The sequence below is a fragment of the Solea solea genome, chromosome 14, assembly GCF_958295425.1.
Source record: "Solea solea chromosome 14, fSolSol10.1, whole genome shotgun sequence".
Taxonomy (NCBI): Eukaryota; Metazoa; Chordata; class Actinopteri; order Pleuronectiformes; family Soleidae; genus Solea; species Solea solea.
In genome coordinates, this window is record NC_081147.1 from 7,549,123 (window position 1) to 7,567,533 (window position 18,411).

The window sequence follows — 18,411 nt, forward strand, 5'->3', positions numbered from 1 at the left end:
TTGACTCTTTATCGTAAAAATGATGTGATTATTATGTGATTATTATGTGATTACAGGCCTGTATGTGATACTGAAATACAGGTGAAAATCATTCATAAATGATTTACCTCTCTTCACCATTTATGCTCTTTTGTGAGTATAATCCAACTCATGTGATTATAACTTTGAAACAGAAGTCCAGGCTATTCCATGTCTAAACATCTAACATCTATCTTTCTTGTTTGAATGTTATTTGACCTCGTCTGACCCTGGTTTTTATTTTCGCCCTCCTCTGTGATTGACTTTGACTCTCCATTAAAGAGTAATTGTCCTCATCCATCAGTGACAACGGGATGGTCTAAATGATGAGGACATGACACTGAAACATAATAAATCACTTCTGCTTCATAAAAGATCACAGAAATACGTTTACAAAGCTCGTCCTACCTGAGCACACGCGGTTCATCCCAGGTTGTCAGGGTTCAAACCATATCAGAGGGACTTTAAACCTCTGGATCCATTTCAGATCTCGTAACTTCATATTCAGCTTCAAGGTCACGTCACTCCTCCTCACATCAGCTCTTATCAGTCCCTGCTTTAAATCAAAGGTGATAAAGCTTTTATGTTGCTGCCCCAAACCTCTGAAACTGTCTCCCATCTAAAGTTTTATCTTTCTAACATCTAACATCTCATCTTTTCAGTCCTGCTTTCAGTCCTCGTGCAGCCTGGATGGATGTACAGCATGTTTTTAATTTGCACTCCTGTTGTGTTAAATGTGTAATATAAGTAATATAAATAAAGATTTAAAACTAAACAGAAAAGTAGTTTTACAGTTCCTCTTACACAGTGTTTAACAACACATTTATAACGAGGATAAACGTGCACAAATCCTTCATCTACAGTGTCATTTGCAGTTGTGTCTCCATCATTGTTTGTGCTCAGGACGACACAGATGTCGTTATCTGATGAGTCATCGTTTGATAAGCTGTCTGAGATAAATGGGACTCAAACAGAAGCTTTGATGATAATGTGGAGTTGGTCACTCTGTGCTTTTCTAACGGATCTTCACCTTCATGCTGCAGAGGAAACTTTTCAGGACACGATTGTCCAAGATGTTAAAATGGAAAGAAAAGTCCTCTGAGTTGTCTTTGGGGGGGGGGGGGGCTGATTTAGACCAAGAGACTAAAAACAGGAATGTTTTGGCAGAAATGACAGCAGCATAACTATTAAGCTGCTATAAAACTATTTTAATAATAGGGGAGGGGTTATACTGGGACTGTGTATTCTTTAAAACATCTTTAATGAAGTGGTTCATTTAAAAATAAAATAAAACATAACGAGGGATGTGCTTCAGTCCTTGATGAGGTCGCTTATGTTGAAACAGCTCAGCTGTACATGACACACTAAACAAACCAGGATCCTGAACCTCAGCCATAACCAGTTCATCTTGAGGTCCTGTCTCATTAGGACCAGGTTTTTTCCTTCATGTGGACTACTGGTTCTGACAAGTGTCCTTAAGAGGGAACAAACACAAACTGTGCAGTAGCTTCAAACTGACAAAAGAGCAACATGTGAATATGTGTGTTTGTTGCGATTCATTTGAATAATGTGTAATAAAATGTGAAAGTAATGTGAGCACAGATGTCATCACAGACACAAACACTTACAAACACACGACCATGAAATTCATCCATCCACTGAATATTCACTGCTGTGTTACATTTGTGTTATTTTGCAGGTCTACACTCATATTACAACACACTAGTAAAGTAAATAGTACAAGTTGCCATTGAATTGCTCTTTTACAACATGCAGTAGTGTATGTGTTATATACACACAGCCGTGTATCATGTGATCATGCTAACTTAACACCTTTAATATTGAACTGAATCTGATTTATTTTATTTTATTAGAGTGCTTTTTTAATATTACAATATAAATGTGACTGTGAATGTTTTAGCAACAGAATCCACTTCTGACACTTTTTGAGGTTGTTTAAGGAGCAGATTTGGCAGAGCACGCATTTTCAGTATGATCACATTTTAATCTTTAACTCCATTGTGCTGTTATTGTTATGTTTCTACTGTTTTGATCTTGCTGCTGTTTTTTATTGTTACTGTGCACAATTTGAGATCATTTTTCAATATAGAGTGCCTTATAAATAAAATGTATTACCATTATTATTGTTATTGTTATTGTTATTGTTATTATTGTTATTGTTATTATATATTGGAAGCTCAGAGGATACAGAGCTTGTTCTGTTGCTGTGCTGAGATTGTGGAACAACCTTCCTCTGCAACGCCCCCTCACTGTACACTTTTCAAATGCATCGTAAAAAAACGTTTTTACTCTTTGGCTTTGGACCCAGTATGAGATGTTGGTTTTATCTTTCTTTTATAGTTTTATTGTTTGCTCTTAGGTCTATTAGGTCTTATGTTTTTATATTTCATTAGTTTTATTTATCTCTGTTGTTTCAGCTGTTGTTTTTCAAGTGCTTTATAAATAAATAAATAAATAAAATAATGGATTCTTGATGTTTTCAGCCGTACTGCAGCTGTTGTATGAAGCGTCTCACTTTAGTCACACGGTGTGCTTCTTCTGCTTCACCTGCTCAAATGCATCACTGTGTGCACGAATGTTGCCACAGGGGGAAAAAGTCCTGTTCAGTGACACATGCGAGAGTTCCATGCAGTACAACAACTATTTGTTCATGTCATGTTCAAAGCCTCAAAATGTATTATTATTTTAACCATTAAATGTCCTGTGACTAAGTGCTTTTGCCCATTTTTTCCAGAATAACTTTGAATATCTGGCATTTATTTACAATTTACTGCATGGTAAAATAGTGTATTAACAATTTAAAATGAATTTCATTTAGAAAAAAAACACTATAGTTGTACAACATCTACACTAGATGTTGCCTTTTTGATTTGAACAGTATGAAACATATGTAAAATAACATTTGTTTGAGTCTTTGTCTTAGAAATGACCGTAAAACCATCTGTGTTAAAAGGTTAAGAATAAAAAGACATTGTTCACTGTTCATTGTGACTTTTATTATCTGGTTCACTTGTACACGGACACATCGGTCTTATTAAACCATGACAGTAAAGACTTCCTGTTTCTTCTTCATCATCATGACACTGACAAACACTCTAAGAAACTTATCAGCATTGTATTTACATATTTATTTGTATTTAACAGCTTTATATGAAGTCGTGATGCATTTATTTATCACTGTCTCTTCTCATTTTGAAATAATGATTTTTCTTCTTGTTAATTCAAATAAGATTGTTATTGTTGTGATGTGTGTGATGTGAGGCTGTCTGTGGAGGAACTTCTTCTTCAGTATCACATCACTCAGTGTGGGGGCCCACGGACACGCCTTCTGTGAGTGAGGTCACAGAGGGCGACACTCTCTCGTGCCCTGCACTCACCCGTCTTTAAACCCCACCCCTGTCCCAGTGCGACCATCACCACACACACATTCACGCTAAGCCCGCAGCTCTGCACGAGACGACACCACCATGTCACCGGGACAAACGTCCACGCGGAGCCTGGTCCCGCCGCTGCTGCTGCTGTTGGCAGCGGGACACACGTGTCTCGCGGTCCGTCCACTGCTCGTGTTCCTGATCGATGGTTTCCGTTATGATTACATGGATGACCTGCACGCGCTGCCCGGATTTCGCGAGCTCGTGACCAACGGTGTGAAGGTGGACTACATGACACCGGACTTCCCCAGTTTATCTTACCCGAACTACTACTCACTGATGACAGGTAATCCATTAATCTACTACTCACTGATGACAGGTAATCCATTAATCTACTACTCACTGATGACAGGTAATCCATTAATCTACTACTCACTGATGACAGGTAATCCATCGATCACTACTCACTGATGACAGGTAATCCATCGATCACTACTCTGCAGCACTTATACATCAAGTATAACTACATGAATGACTTCACTCAGAGCCGGCCCTGGGCATAGGCAGTATAGGCAAATGCTAGGGGCGCCGTCATCCGCAGGGGGCGCCGAAAACGGAGAAAAAAGAAAAAAAAAAAAAATATATACTTTTTTTTGTGCCATTATTACTATTATTTCGAAATATTATATAAGCCCACAGCAACATAAAGTCATAGCAAAGACTATTAAATAATGCAGAAGCCTTTTTTCTTGGTGCAACGAGCCGTAGCTCTGTACCTGCCCTCTGTGAGGGGGGCGGGGTCAAGAGGCCAGCTGCCTGAATCTGACCGGACAGTGACCCAGAGGCGAAGAAAAAGATTAATGACACTGTATCGGAATTATGTCCAAAAAACTAAAAAGATAGAGGTACAGTAATGTCAATGTGATGAAGTTTATGAAATTAATAGTTTAATGCATCGTAGTTACCGTTGTTGGAGCAGAGTGTTAGCTTGCTAGCTTACTTCGGACGATAGCAACATTGTTTAATAATCAATAAATAGCTGAGTGGACGTGTGTTAATGTTACTCCACCTTAAATTCATCAGGGACGTTTGGAAACTTAACGTTAGGCCTGTTCAGGTGTTATTTTACAGGTGTCTTTCCTGCTTGTATGTCAGTTAAAATGCTTTTAGTTGTCCATCCCCTTTGTAATAGGGTGGTTGTAAGCCTTTGGTTTTATGTGTCACAGTTTATGTTTGTTAAAGTTGCGATGCAAGGGGGCGCTAGCTAAAATCTTGCCTAGGGCACCAAATTACTCAGGGCCGGCACTGACTTCACTAATTAAAGTAAAGTGCTGGAAGAGCAGGTGAATATGATAGAAATATGCTGCAGCTGTTATGTAACAGTTCAAACTCAATACATATTACAATCATTTCCTCAATATTAACATAACAGGTTTCAATAGAATGTTGACGCATGTGTGCATTGTGACACACACATGTTTTCCCTCAGGTTTGTGAATGGTTCTCTCTTTTTGGCGTTTTCTGTCCGTGACAGTCACTGTTGTAATGAACACTGACTGACATGCAACATCTGTGTGATTGTGACACTATTTATGCTCCACCTGTAGTTAGACATATGCTTGAAGGTCAATCTGGGGATGGAACAATATACAATATACACACGGACGACTCAAGGCATTAGCAAACTAAGCTGATCCAAAATTATAATTTAATCTTATTTGAGAAATGTAGATATATTGAGATATCTATCTTAAACAATATAGTTTTATTTTCGTTGAAAATTGCACATTGCACAAAAGTGCTTAGTGCTTCACTTTGAATATGAAGATGTAAATAATAAAAAAAAATAATTGGCTACGTTTGTGATGTTACTGCCTCTACAAGAGCTTCTAAATCAAATTCAGCTTAGGGCCCCATAAATGCTTGGGCCGGCCCTGAATATACAAAATGTTCCATGTGAGTAACTTGAAAATGCTGTTTATACGCCAACATACAGTCTTAGTCATTTTTTAAGGGGGAGCCTGCACCTTAATCCCAGGACCATACAGAAACAGAACTTTCTCTCGACTATAGGTTTGTACACAGAAATATACAACATTGATTCAAGAAACAACTGTCACGCTGTAGTGTATACAGTATGATGCCAGGCCTGTAATACACAGTACACAGAAATACATGGAGACACGAGTCCTAATCCCTACATGCTGTTTCTGTGTGGATAAAAAGATGTTACTGTCTATGAAACAAACCCAGAACAGAACTTGCTTAATTAATATATATTATAATAATATAATATATATTAATACTAATATTAAGTGCAGGTCCACATACAATTCTGTCCCCAGTTGGTGTCCTTTGAATTTTTGCCCCTGTCCTTCCAAAAGTCTAAGACGTCACAGAGTGTCAGTGCATCTGGTGTGAGATAAGAGTGTAACACTAACATTACTGGACTGGAGAAATGGTCCACCATAGGCAGGTAAGTTTTCCACCACATGTCCTTCACGTGTCCTTCACCACATGTCCTTCACGTGTCCTTCATGTCCTCAGATCACTGACTCTCATTAAAAAGTCAGATTTACTTCAGTCCTCAGCACACATCATATCAGCTGTTTGATATCATCAAGGCTTTCGAGCAAAATTCCATAAAATTCCCATTGGAACTTAAGTTTGGGAATTTTGGAAATATTCCAAATTGGAACATTTTCCATGGGAATTGTGGGAATTTTGCCATGAGCAGGCACTCCGTTTATTTCTGTAATTCCCATGTGAAGTTCCCATGTTCCCGAGAAAGTAGGAGCAAGTGATGTTCTTCCATAAAATGCTGTAGAACTGTTGTTGTTCAAGTAAGAATTAGAGTTAACAAAGAGATTGTTAACAATCACACTCACTGTTGTACATTACTCAGTCAATCCAAATGTGTGAGGTGCTTTTATGATAAGTTTTCCACTTTGTCAGGTGAAGTTCATCAGGACGTGAGAATATATTGAATAGCTACAACGCAAAGGCCAATAAATGAAAACAATCTTTTTCTTTGAACCCAAACACTGTAGTACATGTACATATGTAGTACATGTACATATGTAGTACATGTACATATGTAGTACATGTACATATGTAGCACTGACATCTCTAAAGTTCTAGTGATATCTAGTGTCTTTTCACATTGACTTGAGTTACTTTTTATTGACAGTAGTTGATAAAACTGTCAAACACAAGAAAATAAATGACAGCACAAGAGAGAACGTGACGTCATCGTCATATTCTCTGTCTCCACAGAAATGTGAGGCCGGCGTTTTTGAGGTTTTCCAAAAATCTATTTCAGGTCCTTAAACTCTGTCTCCGTGTGGACGGAACTTCTCTCCAATAAAGAAAAGTATTCACTAAACCTGTTTCAAAATTGACTGTCAGTGCTTTTTAGGGTTGAATATTCTTAATTTAGTAAAGAACATCTTCCTGCTGCACTGGTTAACATCACACTTACTGTCAGAGAATTGAAGTAAATAAAAGGACATTTTTGTAACCAGCGTCCTTGAACAGTGGTCCACACTTATTGTATTAAATGACATCACGCACGCTAAACCCAGGGCCACAACACACGAGGATACACGCTGACTCCCAAAATCAGCAAACAATGGAAAATAGTTTGTTGTGTAAACGTTGTGTCTGTTGTGTTCTCTGTCTCTGCTCTGATTGTGTTGAGACATTCTTCAGGTTCACTTTTTTCATCATTTTGATTAAAAAACTTCATCATGATTTTACGTCCACTTTCACACACAGTAGCTGTAATTGTTCTAATAAGTTTAATGATCATTGCAATTTACCTTCATTCAAGATGCAGTGACATTAAGTTTGAACTATGCATAAGTTCGCTGATGATTAGTCAAAATGAAACTGTAGAAACTGGAATGAAAGATGTGGTCTTTAGTCATGATTGTAAAAAACAAAGTTTATTGGTCAAAATGGAGTTTTTGTTTTCTGATTTTAAACCAAATCAAAAGTACTATTTTAAGTAATTTACACACATATATATATATATATATATACATATGGTAGTATATATATAAGTATATGGTAGTATATATATATAAGGTGGAGACCCCAGACTGGACAATATTACAAAGAAACAAAGTAAAGTTATTCAGTTTGAATGATGACTTTGTTACATGAAGCAAAGAAACCAGAAATATTCACATTTAAGAAGAATTTGTTTACTGGAAAAAAAACACTCTTAAGTGATTAATCGATTATCAACATCAGCCCTAAAAAAACACATCAGCTTTCACAGTGACGACAACAGTGGAGAGAACAACAGAACAGAGTCTGGGTCATCTGTTCTTCTGCTGGTCAGGGTCAGTGGGGAAAAGAGTGTGTGTGTCTGTGTGTCTGTGTGTCTGTGTGTGTGTGTGTCTGTGTGTGTGTGTGTGTGTGTTAGTGTTGCAGCTCCCAGCTCTATATTTTACTAAGCCCTAAGAACAACAGCCTCATCCCGACCCACAGGATGTGACTTTGGTGTCTGTCTCCCTCCTGATGATGTGCTGATGTGTGTGTTTTCATAGAGCACAGTCACCCTTTAAATTCACACACACACACACACACACACACACACACACGATGCATCAGTGTTTCTCAGACTTTTTCAGACCAAGAACCAGACCCATAAAAAAACACCTAACTCAAAATAGCCCAAAACAATATGCCAACTTCAACAGTTCACAAACTACAACCTCCTAAAATGAACTAGTTGATTTGATATTGAAAATGACACACACACATATATATATATATATATACATATATATGTCGCAGGCAGTTTGACAAACACTGAAATGAAAACATTGACATTTTAAATTTTAAAACACTAGTGCAAAATCTGTTTTTGTGTGTTTTTAGTAATTGTTGCTTTGGTGTGTGTGTGTGTGCTCAGTGTTACAATAACACAGCAAAAGTTCAGTGACATTTAATCTGTGTATGGTAAAAAGCAAATACTGATAGAGTTGTGACGTTGACAAACAAACAGATTCTATTGAACGGCTCTTTGACAAGAACGATGGGAACCGAGTGGCAGTTGAAAGCCGTTCTTTTACTTTTTTGTTCTTTTTTTTCTTCTTTTTGAATCGCTCACACACACACACAGCATGCACACACAAGCTCCTCCTGCTCCTCCACTGAGACGGAGAGCATGCACAACAAGAGGAGGAGCATGGGGTGCAAATGTCACATGAGTGCAGAGTGTCAGACTGCAGCTATGAGCCAAAGGAAGCGCAGTAGAATTTGGATGCACTTTTCAGATGAAAAGAACGGTAAAGTAACATATGCTCTGCAGTTACACCCTGCACTTGAAACTTGTTTTGTAAAAGTTTTCCTATATTGATATTGCATTGAATTTGCATTGTTCACTCACGGACCACCTGTGATCCGGGGACCACACTTTGGGAAGGGCTGAACTATTTAATTAACATTCACCTCTCAAATCATGATCTCTGAAATCTCTGAATCAGTCTCTGGATTCTCAGACTAGTTTTTCCTTTGTGTGTGTGTGTGTGTGTGTGTGTGTGTGTGTGTGTGTTTCTGTCAGGCCGTCACTGTGATGTTCATCAGATGACTGGCAACAACATGTGGGATGAAGCCTCCAAGAAGGAGTTTCTGATCGGGACAAATGCTGACAGCCGGCTGCCTCTGTGGTGGGACGGATCAGAGCCGTTATGGGTCACCATGCAGAAGCTTGGGAAGAAGGTTTACATGTATTACTGGCCTGGTGAGCACACACACACGTACATTGATATGATATGATATAATATACCTTTATTGTCCCACAGTGGGGAAATCCCCAGTATTACAGCAGCAAAGAGAAAGTCACACAAATCATATATATACGTTAGCACAGCAAACAGCAACAACAGGTGGAGCATGGAACTGTGACAGTGGATGAAAGAATTGAATATTATAGTGATCACAGTGGAGACTGGGTCTCGCCTCAGTGAGCAGTGCTGTCACTAAATACACCACACTCCTCTGTTAAATATTGAGATTAACACACATTTTTAGGGTTGTTAAGTGTTTTTACTGATCTACAGTTCAGCATTGTTCGGCTGGATTCTTGCTCATGCCTCGTCCTGTGACGGCACAATCAGTGGCCGGCAGTCTAACAACGTCATGCATAGGATCGTCTCAGCTCACTTGGAGCCTCATCCTGAGCTACTATTGCTAATGGAAAAGCAAAATAACCGTACAGTGTGAGGCGTGCCGTGATAGTGGACAAGGGGCTTATGTATCCTTCAGTTAGTATCAAAACTCAAAAGATGTTCAGTCCATTGATGCCTCCATAGAGATGACCCAGCTCCTGATTTAAATATAAAAGGCTTATTCTAACAGAAAACAACACTTCTCCTGATAAAATCCGGTGATGGTACACTGACAAAAAGAATGAATTTTCACCCACATTTTACACACTGGACATTTGAGGAAGATAATTCCATGGAAAAGATCACTCTGTTGTCACTGTGACTTCAAAAACTTTGTGCCACAAACGTCAAATATATAGTTTTTGTGTCTTCAGGCTGTGAGGTGGAGATTCTGGGTGTCCGTCCGTCTTTCTGTGAAGAGTACGTCTACAACCCATCAGAGAAAAACCTCACCGACTCAATAGTGAACGCTCTCAGTGTGCTGAGGTAACGACATTATCACCTGTAACTCTACTTTTCACTTTCACTCACCACATCTATTAGAGATTGAACTCTCTGATGAATAAATAACCAGTTTAGTGTATGTTAGTGAACCTAAAACAAACCGAGTGGAACTAAATCTTAGTCATTGTGTTCCTGAAAAACATGAACATGATCCCACGACAAGCTTTGGGAAAAAAGATGCTGGACAAACGTGTCAGTATTCACTAAAGTGTTTTAGATGACATTGTCAGTATTCACTAAAGTGTTTTAGATGACATTGTCAGTATTCACTAAAGTGTTTTGGCTGACATTGTCAGTATTCACTAAAGTGTTTTAGATGACATTGTCAGTATTCACTAAAGTGTTTTGGATGACATTGTCAATATTCACTAAAGTGTTTTGGATGAGATTGTCAATATTCACTAAAGTGTTATGGATATATCAGTATTCACTAAAGTGTTTTGGATGAGATTGTCAGTATTCACTAAAGTGTTTTGGATGAAATTGTCAGTATTCACTAAAGTGTTTTGGATGACATTGTCAGTATTCACTAAAGTGTTTTGGATGACATTGTCAGTATTCACTAAAGTGTTTTGGATGACATTGTCAATATTCACTAAAGTGTTATGGATATATCAGTATTCACTAAAGTGTTTTGGATGACATTGTCAGTATTCACTAAAGTGTTTTGGATGAGATTGTCAGTATTCACTAAAGTGTTTTGGATGACATTGTCAGTATTCACTAAAGTGTTTTGGATGAGATTGTCAATATTCACTAAAGTGTTATGGATATATCAGTATTCACTAAAGTGTTTTGGATGACATTGTCAGTATTCACTAAAGTGTTTTGGATGACATTGTCAGTATTCACTAAAGTGTTTTGGATGACATTGTCAATATTCACTAAAGTGTTTTGGATGATGTCAGTACTCACTAAAGTGTTTTGGATGACATTGTCAACATTCATTAAGTGTTTTGGTTGACATTGTCAGTATTCACTAAAGTGTTTTGGATGACATTGTCAGTATTCACTAAAGTGTTTTGGATGACATTGTCAGTATTCACTAAAGTGTTTTGGATGAGATTGTCAATATTCACTAAAGTGTTATGGATATATCAGTATTCACTAAAGTGTTTTGGATGACATTGTCAGTATTCACTAAAGTGTTTTGGATGACATTGTCAGTATTCACTAAAGTGTTTTGGATGAGATTGTCAATATTCACGAAAGTGTTATGGATATATCAGTATTCACTTAAGTGTTTTGGATGACATTGTCAGTATTCACTAAAGTGTTTTGGATGAGATTGTCAATATTCACTAAAGTGTTATGGATATATCAGTATTCACTAAAGTGTTTTGGATGAGATTGTCAGTATTCACTAAAGTGTTTTGGATGACATTGTCAGTATTCACTAAAGTGTTTTGGATGACATTGTCAGTATTCACTAAAGTGTTTTGGATGAGATTGTCAATATTCACTAAAGTGTTATGGATATATCAGTATTCACTAAAGTGTTTTGGATGACATTGTCAGTATTCACTAAAGTGTTTTGGATGAGATTGTCAGTATTCACTAAAGTGTTTTGGATGAAATTGTCAGTATTCACTAAAGTGTTTTGGATGACATTGTCAGTATTCACTAAAGTGTTTTGGATGACATTGTCAGTATTCACTAAAGTGTTTTGGATGACATTGTCAATATTCACTAAAGTGTTATGGATATATCAGTATTCACTAAAGTGTTTTGGATGACATTGTCAGTATTCACTAAAGTGTTTTGGATGAGATTGTCAGTATTCACTAAAGTGTTTTGGATGACATTGTCAGTATTCACTAAAGTGTTTTGGATGAGATTGTCAATATTCACTAAAGTGTTATGGATATATCAGTATTCACTAAAGTGTTTTGGATGACATTGTCAGTATTCACTAAAGTGTTTTGGATGACATTGTCAGTATTCACTAAAGTGTTTTGGATGAGATTGTCAATATTCACTAAAGTGTTTTGGATGATGTCAGTACTCACTAAAGTGTTTTGGATGACATTGTCAACATTCATTAAGTGTTTTGGTTGACATTGTCAGTATTCACTAAAGTGTTTTGGATGACATTGTCAGTATTCACTAAAGTGTTTTGGATGACATTGTCAGTATTCACTAAAGTGTTTTGGATGAGATTGTCAATATTCACTAAAGTGTTATGGATATATCAGTATTCACTAAAGTGTTTTGGATGACATTGTCAGTATTCACTAAAGTGTTTTGGATGACATTGTCAGTATTCACTAAAGTGTTTTGGATGAGATTGTCAGTATTCACTAAAGTGTTTTGGATGAGATTGTCAATATTCACTAAAGTGTTCTGGATATATCAGTATTCACTAAAGTGTTTTGGATGACATTGTCAGTATTCACTAAAGTGTTTTGGATGACATTGTCAGTATTCACTAAAGTGTTTTGGATGACATTGTCAGTATTCACTAAAGTGTTTTGGATGAGATTGTCAATATTCACTAAAGTGTTATGGATATATCAGTATTCACTAAAGTGTTTTGGATGACATTGTCAATATTCACTAAAGTGTTTTGGATGAGATTGTCAATATTCACTAAAGTGTTTTGGATGATGTCAACATTCACTAAAGTGTTTTGGAGGACATTGTCAATATTCACTAAAGTGTTATGGATATATCAGTATTCACTAAAGTGTTTTGGATGACATTGTCAATATTCACTAAAGTGTTTTGGATGATGTCAACATTCACTAAAGTGTTTTGGATGACATTGTCAATATTCACTAAAGTGTTATGGTTATATCAGTATTCACTAAAGTGTTTTGGATGACATTGTCAGTATTCACTTAAGTGTTTTGGATGACATTGTTAATATTCACTAAAGTGTTTTGGATGATGTCAGTATTCACTAAAGTGTTTTGGATGATGTCAATATTCACTAAAGTGTTTTAGATGACATTGTCAGTATTCACTAAAGTGTTTTGGATGATGTCAGTATTCACTAAAGTGTTTTGGATATATCAGTATTCACTAAAGTGTTTTGGATGACATTGTCAGTATTCACTAAAGTGTTTTGGATGAGATTGTCAATATTCACTAAAGTGTTTTGGTTGATGTCAGTACTAACTAAAGTGTTTTGGATGACATTGTCAGTATTCACTAAAGTGTTTTGGATGATGTCAATATTCACTAAAGTGTTTTGGATGATGTCAATATTCACTAAAGTGTTATGGATATATCAGTATTCACTAAAGTGTTTTGGATGACATTGTCAGTATTCACTTAAGTGTTTTGGATGACATTGTTAATATTCACTAAAGTGTTTTGGATGATGTCAGTATTCACTAAAGTGTTTTGGATGATGTCAATATTCACTAAAGTGTTTTGGATGACATTGTCAGTATTCACTTAAGTGTTTTGGATATATCAGTATTCACTAAAGTGTTTTGGATGACATTGTCAGTATTCACTAAAGTGTTTTGGATGAGATTGTCAATATTCACTGAAGTGTTTTGGTTGATGTCAGTACTAACTAAAGTGTCTTGGATGACATTGTCAGTATTCACTAAAGTGTTTTGGATGACATTGTCAGTATTCACTAAAGTGTTTTGGATGATGTCAATATTCACTTAAGTGTTTTGGATGATGTCAATATTCACTAAAGTGTTTTGGATGACATTGTCAGTATTCACTAAAGTGTTTTGGATGACATTGTCAGTATTCACTAAAGTGTTTTGGATGATGTCAATATTCACTAAAGTGTTTTGGATGACATAGTCAGTATTCACTAAAGTGTGTTGGATGATGTCAGTATTCACTAAAGTGTTTTGGATGATGTCAATATTCACTAAAGTGTTTTGGATGAGATTGTCAGTATTCACTAAAGTGTTTTGGATGACATAGTCAGTATTCACTAAAGTGTTTTGGATGATGTCAATATTCACTAAAGTGTTTTGGATGACATTGTCAGTATTCACTAAAGTGTTTTGGATGATGTCAGTATTCACTAAAGTGTGTTGGATGATGTCAGTATTCACTAAAGTGTTTTAGATGAGATTGTCAGTATTCACTAAAGTGTTTTGGATGACATAGTCAGTATAGGAGCCGAATGTGTTTGATTGTGTTATGAGGTTTGGTGTAATTCACTCAATGTGTGTGTGGGGTCGCTGTGCTCTCAGAGGGGGAGCTCAGGTGTATATAGGTGGCAATATCACTGTCATTGTCAGGTTTGTGAACCGGAAGGGCAAACGGTTTTCAACCGCTGTACCGCGGAGGCGCTTCTCATGACTGTTTGGATTGTTTGTTGGAATTTCATTATGCAAAGAAAACGCACAGCAGTAAAACCAATATATTGCAACGAAACGAACAGCGTGGACATTCAATCAGAGTTCAAAAGAGCGATCGCCAAGGCAAAGCACGTCAACCAGGTCATCCGGAGTCAGAAACCTCAGTAGCGGAAGTTTGAGGCTGAGCTGCTATAATAGTCAGTATTCACTAAAGTGTTTTGGATTTTGTCAGTATTCACTAAAGTGTTTTGGATGACATTTTCAGTATTCACTAAAGTGTTTTGGATGATGTCAGTATTCACTAAAGTGTGTTGGATGATGTCAGTATTCACTAAAGTGTTTTGGATGACATTTTCAGTATTCACTAAAGTGTTTTGGATGACATTGTCAGTATTCACTAAAGTGTTTTGGATGATGTCAGTATTCACTAAAGTGTTTTGGATGATGTCAGTATTCACTAAAGTGTTTTTTATGTGCTTACAGCTCAGGCAAAGCAGACATGGCAGCGATATATTATGAGAAAATCGATGTGGAGGGCCATCACTTCGGTCCAGACTCTCCTCAGATTAAATCAGCTGTGAGACAGCTGGATGCTGCCATGCAGTTTCTCAACAGCAAAATCAAAGTGCGTTTATATTATTGTCTGTTATAATTACAGATTTGTCACAGGTCTGTTTTCATCTGGTTCTGCTGCTTTTCATATTCCTGTAGGAGAACCACATGGAGGATCAGCTGAACGTTGTACTCTTTTCTGACCACGGTATGACAAACATCCAGTGGATGGAGAAGATCATAGAGCTGGAGAAGTTCATCAACATGTCAGATGTCAAGATGATGGACAGAGGACCAGTGGTCAGTCTGTGGCCCAGAGATAACAAATACCAAGAGGTGAGACCTCAGGTCCACGTTTATGCATGTTTCACTTCTGATGCAGTCTCTGTTTCAATCATAATTAAAGGATCTCTAAAGGCCAAGAAGTGGGCTGAGAGAGGAGGTGGGAGGGGGCGTGGTCTGGTAGTCAATCTGACACCAGTTGCAGCTGTGTGAGGCGTTCAGTGAGACATAAATACATACACATGATTTTAGTCTATGGCAAAAATAAAGAAACTGGCCTCACTGCTCCAACACTACAGGAGGGCACTGTATATCTGTATATGTACTGTATATCTGTATATGTACTGTATATCTCTTTTGCTCTGTATGTAACAAGCACATGTTCATGGTGATAGATATGAAAAGCTGTTTCTCCACATGATTAGACGGTTGAACAGAGTCTGACGACCTCAAACAAGTGCTTGTTATTTTAAAATAGAAGGATCTGCTTTGTTGTTTGACAAGAACTTGTACTGTAACTGATCATCTTTTGAACCTTGAATGTGAAAGTCTGATTAAAAGTGCTGCTGTGTTTGTTTGTTTGTGTGTTTGATGGCAGGTGTATGCTGCGCTGTCTCAGGTCCCTAACATGCATGTCTATGCAAGAAAGGACATCCTCCAACGTTACCATTACAAAGGAGGGAAGTTTGTTTCACCTCTAACACTTGTGGCTGAGCCTGGCTGGTTTATCACTGAGGTAATGAGACATGGACCCACACTAAGTTTCACCTTCACTACGGATGTTCAAGTGCTCCACACTACTGTTTTCATTTTCAAACAAAAATGTGTCCATGAAAACATGATTCTCTGATTGTGCTGGTCCACAATAAAACAGCAGTTTCAAACTCAGGTTCAGCCTGGTGTGTTTTAGTGTGGACAGCAGCAGATTTGATGCTTGGATTCCTCCTGTGTTAAAAATGAAAACATCCCACTGACCTCCACAGACACAGTGAGGGAGACGACTAGTGGGTGTGAAATATGTCTTAGTTGAATCTGTGACACTTGTTGGTTGCACCAATTTAGCTGTACTCATATTGTATCTCATGTGTGTGTGTGTGTGTGTGTGTGTGTGTGTTTGTTTTCACTCACTCCAGAACCAGAAATCCCTTCCATATTGGAAAAACAGCTCCGGTGAACCCTCAGCGTGGCAAAATGGCTGGCATGGTTACGACAACGAGTTCCTGGACATGAGAGCCTTTTTCTTGGCAACAGGACCTGGTAACACACTATTATCATATTGAACAGAACAATCTTACACTTAAAAGACAAGAGTTTAACAGTGTAACAGTGTAACAGTGTAACGTAGCAACCACTGGACCAGTGCCACTGACAAGTAATGGCACTTATCCATTATTATCCATCATACAGTTCTAGAACAACTCGGCTCGGCAGTGTTAGTATGTGTGTTAGTACCTGCTCTGACGAGGTTCCATGTGAGCTGAGCCCATACTGAAATGTCAACAGAATATTTTCTTAATTTCTTTCATATAACAAAACAAGACATTCAATAACATCAGCATTTCCACGTTTGGCAAACGCTGATCAACGTTTTTTATGGACCAAACGATTAGTTAAGAAAATCATCCACAGATTAATCAATTGAGTTAGTTACAGCTCTAGATTAATTGTTTATTAATCGATTACTAAATTAATCATCAACTATTTTGATCATCAATTAACTGATTTGAGTTTTTTTTATATAATTTGTATAATAAATGTAATAGTTCTTAAATGGGAATGTTTCTTGTTTCTCTGCTCCATATTTCAAACAAATGTTTACTGAAAAATTTAATTGAAGCTGAATTATTTAGTTTTGTGAACAAAATAAGACTTTTAAACACCATTTTGAAATCATTGATTAAAATTATAAAGTAGAATCGTAAGTTGCAGCCGTACTTCACTGATTCTTTTGATAAAAAAGAGCCTTTCACCAGCTGCATGTGGAAATGTTGAGATTTATGTGTATATGATTGAAATAACATGGATCCTGATATGTATTATGATAAGTATTCATTCATTTCAATCATTTCAGATTTCAAGCGTAATCTTCGGGCCGCTCCCATCCGAACGGTGGACGTCTATAACGTCATGTGCTGGACACTCGGAGTGGAACCTCTGCCCAACAATGGCTCCTGGTCTCGGGTGGAGTTCCTGCTGAACACCTCAGCTCCATCTCAGCCTCCAACTCTCTGGACCTGCTGTATGTGTTTGTTTGGAATCGTGTTTGCATCAGGGATTTGACTCAGTTTAGAAGATTACAAAGCCAAGCTTAATGAAAGGCTGGAAATCTTGTCTCGTTTTCCTTTTCTCTCTTGACTCTTGATGTTTGTTCAATTTAATAAAGAAATTTCAAATAAATGGTTCATTTTTACTTTAATTTCTGTAGAAACTGTAGAAACTGACTCTTGAATGTGAAGTTCTTGCCATGTTCTGACTGTGATGCACAGAAATCTAAAGCCCTTCATATGAGTAACAACTAGAATGAGTACAATGGTAAATAACAGCATATAAGCTATAGAATACTGATGTAAAGCACAAATGTGTGTAGAAGATTTAGATTATTTTAGAAACATGCTGCCTTTCTTTTCTGCTTTGTGAATTCAGTCTGTTTAGAGAATGATTAAATGTCATGTTGTGATCTGTGAGACCATGAATAATTACACATGAAAACTCTAAAGGAGTTCTTTGACTGTTTGTCTTTTAATTTTAAAGGAAGTTTTGTGTAACAAAATTACATTTTAGCCTCCCCTTGTCTTTGTCTTTGTCTTCTTTTGTCACGTTGTTCGTTTGGTGCCCAGTTGGCACATAAGTGTATGTAACTAAAAGAAAACGAATAAAAAGTCAGAAAAAAATTCATTTAGCCAAGAAAAAATGCCACAAATGTAGTATTTTCATACATTATTCTAATAATAAATATAATAATATACTCTTGTGCCATATTATGAACAGATAATATCAAATATCAAAACCTCACAACTACTTTGATTTGAGCTCAGAACTGACAAAAAAACATTTGAATATGTTTAAGAAGATTTGCTCGTTTAATTCCAGGTCAGTTTCACACACTTAGTGCGTCACTTTGAACACAAAGGTAAGTTTAGAAAAAACAAAGGTGACACTGACACCAGTAACTGACACGTTACATGCTGCCAGTGACATGGG

The 18,411-nt window shown here is 37.1% G+C and overlaps 1 protein-coding gene across 1 annotated transcript; it reads left to right on the forward strand.

Annotated features, from left to right (window-relative positions):
• The first annotated feature begins 3,425 nt into the window (after nucleotides 1–3,425).
• Nucleotides 3,426–18,001, forward strand: enpp6 (ectonucleotide pyrophosphatase/phosphodiesterase 6). Its single transcript, XM_058649789.1, has 8 exons — nucleotides 3,426–3,756; nucleotides 8,986–9,165; nucleotides 9,967–10,078; nucleotides 14,860–15,001; nucleotides 15,088–15,264; nucleotides 15,809–15,946; nucleotides 16,344–16,467; nucleotides 17,282–18,001. Exons 1-8 carry the CDS (start codon nucleotides 3,507–3,509, stop codon nucleotides 17,488–17,490), a joined length of 1,332 nt encoding a protein of 443 aa, XP_058505772.1. The 5' UTR covers nucleotides 3,426–3,506; the 3' UTR covers nucleotides 17,491–18,001.
• The last annotated feature ends 410 nt before the right edge of the window (nucleotides 18,002–18,411 follow it).